The 11,331-nt window shown below is 43.7% G+C and overlaps 1 protein-coding gene across 1 annotated transcript; it reads right to left on the bottom strand.

Moving 5' to 3' along the window:
- Positions 1-983: 983 nt before the first annotated feature.
- DYRK3 (dual specificity tyrosine phosphorylation regulated kinase 3) lies at positions 984-11,325 on the bottom strand. The gene is made up of 2 exons (XM_009647896.2): positions 10,797-11,325; positions 984-6,472 (listed from the first exon to the last, which is right to left on the bottom strand). Exons 1-2 carry the CDS (start codon positions 10,878-10,880, stop codon positions 4,901-4,903), a joined length of 1,656 nt encoding a protein of 551 aa, XP_009646191.1. The 5' UTR covers positions 10,881-11,325; the 3' UTR covers positions 984-4,900.
- Between the last annotated feature and the right edge of the window lie 6 nt (positions 11,326-11,331).

Here is an 11,331-nt window from a genome sequence, read left to right as displayed (position 1 = left end):
GGGCCACGTTCACCTATCCAAGACTGCTCTGGTGACCCGAGGATTTTACGCGTTACGGTGGGAGTTAAAAAATTGTAAGGTATCAGTGGAGTTTTAGAACACCCCAGAGCTCTTTCACGGGAAGTACAACATGTATACATTTCCTCAAACCCTTATCAGATTAAAAAAAAAAAAAAAAAACCAAAAAAAAACCCTCCAAAAACCCCACCATCAGGTGGCATCGGTGATAAACACTAAATATAAAACCATCGTGTCCGATTTTCAAAACTGCCAGGTACCCACAGCTCCGAGGGCTCAACGCCTGCAAGCGCTGCAGGTTTGTTCGTTAAGAAGTCCGCTGGCACGGTTTGTTTTGATCTCCACGGGGTACTGCAGAGAAGTGCCGCGGATCTTCCCGTATTATTTTGGCTCTCCACTGCCACAACAGTATTAAACTTCGGCAGGCAGGGGATTTGTATCCATCATTTCAGCAGAGATCTCTGGGTGCAGCATCAGCCTTTTGCTTGTATGGCTAGGATTAACAAGACATCGCTGAGATCATCATGTATATGTTTCACAGCCAAAACAGCTATTAGTGTGAAAGAAGTTAAAAAGAAAAAAAAAAAAAAGAAAAAAAAAAAAAAAAAAAAGAGCTGTAGTCTGCAGGGAATATCCCTTTAAAAAGGACCCTAGGCTTATTTCAGAGGTAGTTCTAAAGAGGATGACCATTGCAAAGAACCTCTACTGATAAATTGCTGCTTAAAAAGTTAAAAAGTCTTCAACTGCATGGAAGTTACAGAATCATGGAATGGCAGGGGTTGGAAGGGCCCTCGGGAGCTCACCCAGTGCCACCCCCCTGCCCGAGCAGGCTCACCCAGAGCAGGGGGCACAGGACAGCGTCCAGGCGGGGGTTGAATATCTCCAGAGAAGGAGACTCCACAGCCCCCCTGGGCAGCCTGGGCCAGGGCTTGGGCACCCTCAAAGCCAAGAAGTTCTTCCTCCCGTTCAACTGGAACCTCTTGTGCTTCAGGTTGTGCCCATTGCCCCTTGTCCTGGCGCTGGGCACCACTGAGAATCACAACGATTGTAAACAATTTCAGATTGAGCAACACACTCGCTCTTCCACAAAAGTCACCTTAAAGCTTCCAGTTAGTCTGTTCTGAATTCTTAGGTTACCGGACAGCTCGAGCTTCCCATCCAAGAAGGATAAAAAAACCTCTGGTGAAGAGTATTATTGTACACAGATCTCTATAACCAGGTCACTGCTGTGAAACAAGCTCCACATTCAGCGGCTGGCATGAGTAAGATCGAGCCTGTGAAGAACTAAACGCGGCCTGGGTGTCCGTCTGCGGTACCGTGTTCCGCAGGGAAGAAGAATACTTCACTGTCCCACTGAGTTCAAATAAAACCGAGCTTTCCCCTGCAACTTGGACAGGCAGATCAAACCTGGAGCCCCCTGCAAAAGCAATGTGTATCCGTCAGGTGTGATGCTTGTGCCTTGTCATTCGTTTATATAAAAATATTGCTCAACCAAACAGGTAACAATGCAGACAATAACCAGAGCGCGTTATTTATAGTACAGAGACTAACGGTGCCGTAAACCAGAGGGAACGTTATAATGAACATTTTAAAACAAGTTTAAGTGACTTTTATAAACGTGATGTCCATTTTGCTCTGAAGCCAAGTGATTTGCATTGGGTTTGAGCTAACTTCCTAGAAGGACGTGATGGAAGTTCTTGTGGAATCTCGCTTGTGCTGGCAGATTAACAAACTCACAGAGTTACCAGAAAAAATAAAAGCTGGTCTGTTAATCTATTTAGGCAAGTTTAGTTTTAGACGATTTTTAACATTCTAACCAGTATCACAGCTAATGAAAATGATGGACTTGTGGCAATGTCAGACCTCACTCCTGTTCTGCTTTCCAAAGTGTGAAGTCGGGATTCGACTGTATCTCGGTGAAGCCAGCCACTGCTGCCGTGGCCACCCTTTATAAACGACACCGAAGAAGGACACAGCCCCTGGCCCAACGTGGCTGTGGGCAACTCCTGTGCTAATTCACAGGGAACACAAGGAGTCAAGTGCTTGCAGGGACGATCCCCCAGCCCTCTCCCAGACAGGAGATCCATTAGGGCTCTCCGGTTGGGGAATACTGTGTCACGTTATCCACTGAAAGCAAGCAGTTTATAAAAAAAATGGGGCTTAGTAATTGGAAACAAGACCAAAACATTCTCAGCCGTATTCCCTGGGTTATGAAGAAGTCCTTTTCAATACGGCAAAAGCCTGCTGAGGCCGTGTCCTTTTCCTTCTCACCCGCTGTGGCTACAGACAGACCCACACCAGCGAGACAGCTAACCACGCGCTTGATTTTACAACACAGTATTCCCAAGTAAGCAAGATCCAGCTTTAAACACACACAAGTCATAACAGGCACCTTGTGCAGTCAGGTGACGCCGAACACATTTTCTGGATAAAAAGCAATGTTCTTTCCAGCTAATGACTTTATCTGCAGTTTCACAGCCCCAGCCTTAAGTGAGATTACCGTGGGTAAACCAGAGGCTGTCACACTGGAAGTTACCTCACAGTAACCAGTTCCCAGAAGTCACAGGAGAAGGATTATTCTACATTTGGCATTTCATGGATGAAAATGGTTTAGAACCAAGATACTGCTCCGTGTTCCTAAGGGAAGACCTGTCTGTACAGCTCCGAGCACACCAGCACTGCCATCCTCTGCCAGGCTCCAGGCACCGCCATCCCTTTACAGTCTCTATACAAAGTGCTTTTCTACACATCTTTCCTAACAAGCTATGGCTCCTGAAAGGTTCCTTTCTCCTCACTCACCAGGTACATTTTGTAAGAAAATGCATAGAGTAAAGAGCAGAGGAGGAAGAAAAATGTTTCTGGCTCTGGAAACGTGCCACATCTATTAGAGAGTCTACTAAAATCGATGGTATCTTCTGCCACTTCCCCCCAAAATCCACCTCCCTGATTCTCCATTCAAATAAAACTCCACTCAGCCAAGCAAAATAAAAAAAAATACCACTCATGCATTATTACGAAGCAAACCGTGAACATACCACACTCGCTGGTGTTACTTGTAGCTGCACGGATAAAGGCTAGACTGTTATTTTAATATTATTACTAAGCTTATTAAATTTACACTTGTAAAACAAAAGAACTCAGAAAAGCCAAGTACCCGAGAACCTCAGTTTAAACAACAGTCCTGGGAAGTCTGGAGCTTTGGCTCTGTCTTTTTGACTTTTTCTACCGGCCTCCACCCAGCATTTCACCAGTGCTGTAATTAAAGAGAGCAGAGGAGAAAATGCAGCCCCATCTTCTCAGAGGGAGGGTCTTGTATTGAACGTGTGGTCACCTTATCTTAAAAATCACCCTGATAATTCCTTTGTATAACCGAGAGCCTCCTTGTTTTAACATTAAAAACCTGCTTCAGGGAAGCTCATTAAATTTAAGACCTTCTGTTCATAAAAGCTCTAAATTGTATTTAAAATTGTGTTCAGGCACCTGGCAAGAGATCAGATGGTTTTGTAAATGGACTTGAGCCATGTGGCTGCGAGAAGTAACAACCCCAACGAGTTGTGCTGTTGTCGTTACAGGTCGCACCGCCTTTTCATGTCCTCGGAAGATAAAGGAAGAGGAAATAGAAGCTCCTGTATTTCAAGAATGAGAAAACGTAGGCATCTCTCTCGCAAAGACCTGAAGGAATACAATTAGAAATAAAGCAATCGTTCCCATAATGTATTTTGTTTTGCATCCTCCAGTTCTTGCACCCTATCAATCTTTCCTGGTATTTCACAGATTATGCTTAGATTTCAGAGCATGCTTCCAACTATCAGCTGTGCCCCCCTGCCCCCCATTTTCTAGCTACAGTCCTGAGCCTTAAAAACTTTTACCTGTCTAAGAGGGGTGGCATCTTTGCTTTTTATTAAAAGAGCTCCATGTAATTCCATGGAATTCAGGCTACACAAAAAAAGGAGACATTTTTAAAGTGACCAGAATCTCAGACATGTATATAAACCAACTCTTAAAGTTCAACATTTTTGTTTTGGGAACACCACAGGAAAACAAACACACGCACACCTGGCAGAACCGATGACTTAAATCCGAGCTCCAAAGAAATGTATAATTGAACCATTAGCCCTGAACAAACTGGCCCACGCTTGTGATGGGCCAGTCTTGATCTTGAATTCCCCTACCAGCTTCCCACAGAATTTTTAAGGGAAATAGAACGGGTACAGAAGTTAGGAGTTTTATTCAGATATATCCTGTGTTTTATGGCATTTCTGCGCTCCTTTGGGGGAAAAAAAAAAAAATATTCAGATGATAAAATTTCAACACCAAATTCCTTCGGTGTCTACATCACGTGGTATTTTTAAAAATCTCAGTCAGGATAGATAAGGGAAAAGCAGCGCAGAGAAATAAAATTCTTCAAATACAAGTTAGCAATTTGCAAGTTCATAACGCATTACATGAACGCATTTGTGCTTTGACAATAGATGTAAAAACTCTCCCAGAATAAAAAGAGTTCAGCTGGAGATTAACTGAAATTGCGTATTTTAGATCGATTTCCCTTGCTGCCATAAGCAAAAGAATCTGTTAAACCATCCTGGTAAGAAAGAGTTTGATTTACTAAAACAGTGTTGTTAAATAGCACGTCTGCCACGCTGTCGCTTTACCGGACAGCTGAGCCGACCTACCCAGGAGTGTCAGATGCACCATGCCGTGAGCAAAACCGGGTAAGAGTTAGCCCTTTAAATGTGTACATTTTGACTGAACTTTTTATCTTCAAGATTTAGCCTCTAGTAAAAAGTAAATCCGTTAAAAACCTCTGCATTTAACTTCCTTACACATTATTAACAAACAATTAAAATACAAGGTATGTATTCTGGAAATACATAGTTCTCTATTAGCTGACCAGTTTGGGTAGCACAGTACATAGAGGTATACTGCCATTGGAGTCGGATGTTAAATTAGCCCTCAGCTTGTTTGCCACTCCAACTACGGGAGGCAACTTGGAACCTATTCCCGTGAAAGAGCTTGTATAGCTAGAAATCCGTTTATTGGAGGTTTTATCAGCGCTGGGTGGTTTGGGCGTTCGTTTACAAATCCAAGGGTGCCTTAAAGCTTGACTCGGAGTCATGCGTGCGGAAGGATCCCAGCTGAGACATTCTTTTAAGAACTCTATAAACAAGGGATCGTCGCAGCCTTTCAGTGCCGTCACCCAGTCTTTGTTCCCTGGAGCGCCTCGTATTTTCCCCCGGCGCGATCGACTCCCGTTAAGGGTCACTCTTCCATCTGCATGCGTAGTTACAGTGCAGTAGCGAGGATGACCCTTAGAGTTGATGAAGTTCTTGGCTCGCTTGGATTGATCCAAAAGCTTCTGGGGTGGCATTCCAAGAAGTTCCATCATGCAAGCCAGTTGGTCTCCCTCATCCTCTCCAGGAAAAAGAGGATATCCAGTCAATAGCTCCACCAGAATACAGCCAAAACTCCACATGTCTATGGGCATCCCATAGCGACTTCCCAGAATTACCTCTGGTGCCCGATAAAATCGAGACTGAATATACGTGTAGACTCTTTGGTGCTCAAAACAGCTGGACCCAAAATCTATAACCTTGATTCCACTCCTCCCTTGCTGTTTTAGGAGGATGTTTTCCGGCTTCAAGTCACAGTGTATGATTTTGTTTCTGTAAAGGGCATCCAAACACTGCAGTATAGAGTGAGCAAACTTGCGCACCAGTTGGATACTGAAGCCCTGAAACTTATTTCTTTTAATCAGCTCATACAGGTTCATACTCAAGAGTTCAAAGGTCATACAGATGTGGTTCCGAAAGGTGAAGCTTTCCAGCATGTGAATAACATTCATACTGCCCGTTTTATCCTGCTTCTTCAGATGCTCCAGAATCCGGATTTCTTCTGCTGCTTGGCGATGGAACCTCTTTTCATTGCGAACCATCTTTAAGGCTAAGTGTTGGTGGAGTTTGTGATCATAGACTTTAGCAACTTGTCCAAAACTGCCCTTGCCAATGATTTTGAGTACTTCATACCGGTAGGCAAGATGGTCATGGGGCACATGAATGTAGCTGCCTTGGTCATCATCATACCCTCCATTGTTGGGACCACCAATAACTCCTTGTCTCTTTTTTGCAGCTGGACCCACAAAGTAAATTTCAGCAAAATTATATATCTCTTGCTGTTCGTAAGCAGATAACTGATGTTTGTACTGTTTGACAGCTTGCTCTGGAGCTTGGGAAATGGCTTTATGTGCTTTTGAGGAACTACCACCACCTTTAGAAGTGCTTACGCTCTCTATACTTTTATCTTTTGTCAGGGAAGGAAGAGATCTTTCGGAACCAGTAATCCCTGCAGACTGAAGAGTGCTACTCCTTCTGTTGCCAAAGTCTTCAAATAATTGTTCCACTTTGACCTGACTTCCAGTCAGAGGGTGATCCTTCATCGCAAGTTTGTTGCTAGAAACCTACAGATGGAAAAACAAAACAAAAAACGCTTTACTTTATCTTTTAAAGCACAGACTAAGAATAAAATCAATACCACATAAGCCAAAAACTGTAACATCAACAGGATTTACATTTCTATTAGGAACAAATACAAAATGCTGGACCTAAACTCAAGTTACGAGCGTAGTTATAGAAGGGTACACAAAGAGAATCATGGAATCATAGAATCATTTAGGTTGGAAAAGACCTTTAAGATCATCAAGTCCAACCGTTCCCCTAACCCTGCCATCCCACCACTAAGCCCTGGCCCTAAGCACCTCGTCTGCCCGGCTTTTAAATACCCCCAGGGATGGGGACTCGACCCCTTCCCTGGGCAGCCCAATGCAACTTACTGAAACACGCACTTGCACAAATGCAGTGTATTTTTAAGTCCATAAAGGGTAAAGCCCAGACAGTCAAACGCTCAAACAAGGACACAATACCTATCTCTACTAGTATGCACGTAGTCAGCAAACAGCCGGGGGAACAGCTATGTTTAGCTTTAAACGTGGGTGCAGCAAACCCAACCAAGGACAGATGCAACTTGCACCTGTCTGGAACATGCAACATAACATGAATGTGCAGAGAAGTGTCAAGAATATTGCAAAGACAAGCGTGCCAGAGAAATGACAGCAAGCGACACGCGGCTGGTGAAACCAAGCTGAGCAAGGAGCAGAAGGATGACAGAGCAAGGCAAGAGTAACCATACTTTTTAAAAAAAAAAGAAAAAAAAAAAAGAAAGATGTTTTTTCTTTGAAGGGGAAAATACCATCACATCCACAACTCCCTTTGAAATCATGACAGCTGCACAACTATCTTAAGACAGGCTTGGAAGCTTTGAATAATCAGGAATACCTCTTACTCCAACTTTGTTGACAGCAGCCTCTAACCATTGCCTTTTATTGCCATGTGTTAAAATATTTACATCTGAAATGAACGTCTAGAAGGTGAGAAAAGCACTGTGAAGTTTTGCAAGCTTGTCATTTTTACAAATGATTAAACGCTCAATTCCCTGGAGTTCAGCTCCTTGCCTGAGCAGCAGTTACCCCCCTTTCCTACCCACTGATGCTCCATGCTGACGGACAGCAGAGAGGTGGTGTCCTACCCCGTGCCACGCTGAAGAAGCCATGACTAGACCAGCAACATCTGTTTTCCATTTTGTCCTTTAATCTAAAAATAAAGATTTGAGCTCACATGCCAAACCGAATCCCTGAAAACCAAAATAACTACACGGGAATCAAACAAAAAAATATAAATAAACCTGCAGATCCACAGCAATAAAACCAAATTCCTTTTTAGTTACATACAAGCCAACATCTCAGCAGTCAGTAAATAAGGGAAGTGAATGTTCTCGCCAAAAACAACTACACACATCCCTTAAGAGTCTGTTTGTCAGTGCTGCCTTGAAACGTTATCTCTTGCTCACCAGCCCCCCAAAAAATGGGCATTTTCTGCAAAGTTAGTCTTTATCAACAGTGACTAGGGGCCGTCGGATATATCCTACTAAGTTCCACTACTTTGAGTCCTATCAACCCCAAAATACAGTGTACTGTCAGAGACACGCCTTTCCAGAAAGACTTAGATGAAAAAAACAAAGCCCAACCCTGGTAACTCGGAATAAACGCCGCCTTCTCAGCCTGGCTGAACCTCCAAGATGCGAATGATGTATTTTCGGAACTGGCTAACAGACTCTTCAGTCCCGCAGGCTCAAACAGTAGGTTTACAAATAAACAAAGAACATAAGCCCAGAACAAGGTTCCCACTTGTTTGTTTTCTGAAGTTTTCCGGGGGGTGGGCAGGAGAGAGGGGGAAACCCAAACCAAAACAAGCCTGTCCTTGTACAGTCGAAGTCTTTATTTTCACCTTTGCAATCAAAACTCGCTATTCCTCCTACATGGGTTTCAATCGTATGCACAACAAAAGCAGGGGTTTATCACTGCGATTTCACAACGGTCCCAACTGCACCTCTGCAGACAACCGCCCCGACGCAGCCCGTGGCCGCGGCAGGCTGTGCCAGCAGGGCGCTGCGGAGCAGCCCGCTCCAGCTGCCTGGACGGCTGAAGCACCAACGCTTGAAAATGCGCTACTGGACTGCACAAATTTCTTTCAACTACTTGATTTCCAGCAACTGGCGTTAACAGCCTGAACGTCATAAATTGCAGCGGCGTGATAAAGCGTGAAAGACAGGGTTTAGTGGCAGGATGGCAGGGGAACGGTCGGGCTTGATGAGCTTAAAGGGTTTTTCCAACCTAAATGATTCTGTGATTCTACGAAACAGCGCTTCCTCTACCTATTGCCTCTTCCCGAGCAACAGCAACTCTGCCAACGCCGTTTGTGGCCAACATTCCGTACCTTTGGATCCCTAAATAAACAAGGAATTCCATTTATCCTGGAACTACTCCTTAATGAAGAAAGCGCAGCTTTAGATCTCAAACCCAACTCAACAGCCGTTCGGTAGGAAGGACTAAACCTTCATTCGTAGAGGACTACCCAAATTGCTCGCCACATGACGCACACACACAGAGGAGCTGCGCTTGAAGTCAGATGACTCCTGGGTAACACCAGCTCCCTTTCAGCAGCTTGCTTTTACAAACCACAGGCTGCACAGGTTTTGTATCATTGATAAAGCGCTATTAGCAGCCAAGAAATGAGGCTGCCAACACAAGCGGCAGCCTGTGGAAGATTTGCACGTCCAGAACTTCATTTTCTTTGAGAAGGAAACGGTTAACCCAGTTCTTACACAATCACAGTGCGCAAAAGCGCATCAGTTATTGTCTCAATACTGAATTAAACTCAATTAAAACTCTCAAAGCAGAGATATTTGTGCTCTCTTACAGCTAAGATGAAAAGAACGGACAGCTGCAGACGTCAGAAGTTTTCAATTCTCACACAACATTACATCGTAATACAAAAATCTTGCAAAAAGAACCCAAGTATCACTTAATTCCAGATGCTTTCCCATTAAAATTGAGCATCATGATTCTCATCCTCGCATGCTTCATCTCAGTCCCTGCTCACAAGATACCACAAAGGCTGCAATTTTTCGATGTGTCACTCTGGCAAAACTGGGCATTTTATAATCCTTCATCTTGTCTGAACAGGTAACAGACGGACAAAACACAGGCGAAGAATAAGATACACCAGGGAAACAAAATATTCAGAGTGTTTTATTTGTACTTAACTGAAGAGTTCCATCCTACGGATTTCTGTTCCGTTCTGAACAGCTGTGGTTACACTATGACTTAAACACTGCAGTTTAAGAGTTCCCACCCCCCTGCAAAAAAACCCAGCCCACTACTCTTCAAACTCAACAAATCTCTACATTTCTTCCGCTCTCCCTCAATATTGCCAAAAAGGGAGAACACAGACCCATGCTACAGTGAGCGGCACAGACCACGTGATTACTAATATCTCTTACAATAAATTCCCACGCCGTGATGATTCTTTAAAAGGATCTTACTCAGCGAAATGCCGATTTTCACATTTTAGAGAGTGGGGGTTTTTTTTAAGCTCAAGCTCCTTCACTTCTGCCAGAATTCAGCAACAGCCCAAACACATTTAAAAACCGTATCAAGGTCAGATCACTGTACAGCTGAACACGACCTGAATGAAGCTGAGGGAAGATCTCGTAACGCCACATCTGCTGAGGAAACCCAGAGCTTATAAAGCGACACGTTAACACCTTCAGTCCATAAAGGGCTATTTTGCTAGGGAACGCGGCGGCAGATAACGCCAAAGTTTTCAGAGGAGAAAGATGCTTTTGTGAAATGTTTGGCAGCCGTGCAAGCCCACGCTGTTCCTCCGGCTGTCCGTAAGCACTTATCTCTTGGAATTTTCATGAGGGAAACGCAAATGGAAACGTGCAAGAGTTAAAGCAAAGCCTGCGTGGATTTATGCACTTATCAACACCCAGGGTGATGTGGCAGAACGCTCGACCCATTTGTAAAATAAATTCCTTGATTAGAAGATGAGCTGAGGATAGTATGGTAGGATTTCTGGAGCTGCCTAGCAAGCTCTACGCTGAGCACAGTAACACATTACCCATTTGTAAAATAAATTCCTTGATTAGAAGACGAGCTGAGGATAGTATGGTAGGATTTCTGGGGCTGCCTTCTACGCTGAGCACAGTAACACATCATTTTTACACGCAGGAGAAGCAATAATGTTAATAAGCTACTACAAAGCTGCACCATCCCACTTTTTTTTAATTAATTCTCTATAGTGAGATATCCAAGTCCTTGACAGCTTTCACTGCCACACAACACAACTGGGTGAAGACCCAGACAACTTTAATAAAATACTCACGTTAGATCTTCCAAGGGAAGGAAGTCCTGAGGGGCTGTGTTCTTCATTTGTAGGCTCTTGGTACCTAATCTGATCTATCCTCATATAGGAGTCATATAATCCATCTCCAAACCTGGCTGGAAATGTCCCATACACAAACCAGTTAGTCACAACAATTCCCGTCGGTGCAAACAGAGACCAACGCCAGAATGAATCACACGTAGCACGTTTCAAGTCTGCAAGATCATCAGTTCTCGTTCGTTTATTGCATGATCTTTAAAATGTAACCATGATTGTATTTTAATAACAAAACACAGTGCAAAGCTCTCAGGAAACCTTAATTTGTGATACTTTTAAAAGTGTCACAAACGTCTAAATTAAAAGACGTTTAGAGCTTCTTTTCTTTTAATCGACTTTTGCACTGCAAATATATCCTTAAGAAACATTAACCTTAACATTACCATACTCCCATTTTCTCTTAAGCAGGATAATCCCGAAGGAGCGACAACAGAAAACGAGCATGCACTTAAATCCCCGGCAGGACCAGCCTTTACAC

Source organism: Egretta garzetta, unplaced genomic scaffold, assembly GCF_000687185.1.
Source record: "Egretta garzetta isolate BGI_Z169 unplaced genomic scaffold, ASM68718v1 scaffold640, whole genome shotgun sequence".
Taxonomy (NCBI): domain Eukaryota; kingdom Metazoa; phylum Chordata; class Aves; order Pelecaniformes; family Ardeidae; genus Egretta; species Egretta garzetta.
The sequence above is the reverse complement of the archived record's forward strand: the minus strand, read 5'-3'. Positions and strand labels throughout refer to the sequence as shown.

Coding starts and splice junctions, on each gene's coding strand:
- DYRK3 (XM_009647896.2), bottom strand. CDS start 10,880: ATGAGGATAGATCAGATTAGGTACCAAGAGCCTACAAATGAAGAACAC. Junction 6,473..10,796: donor CTTCCCTTGGAAGATCTAAC/GTGAGTATTTTA, acceptor TTCCATCTGTAG/GTTTCTAGCAACAAACTTGC.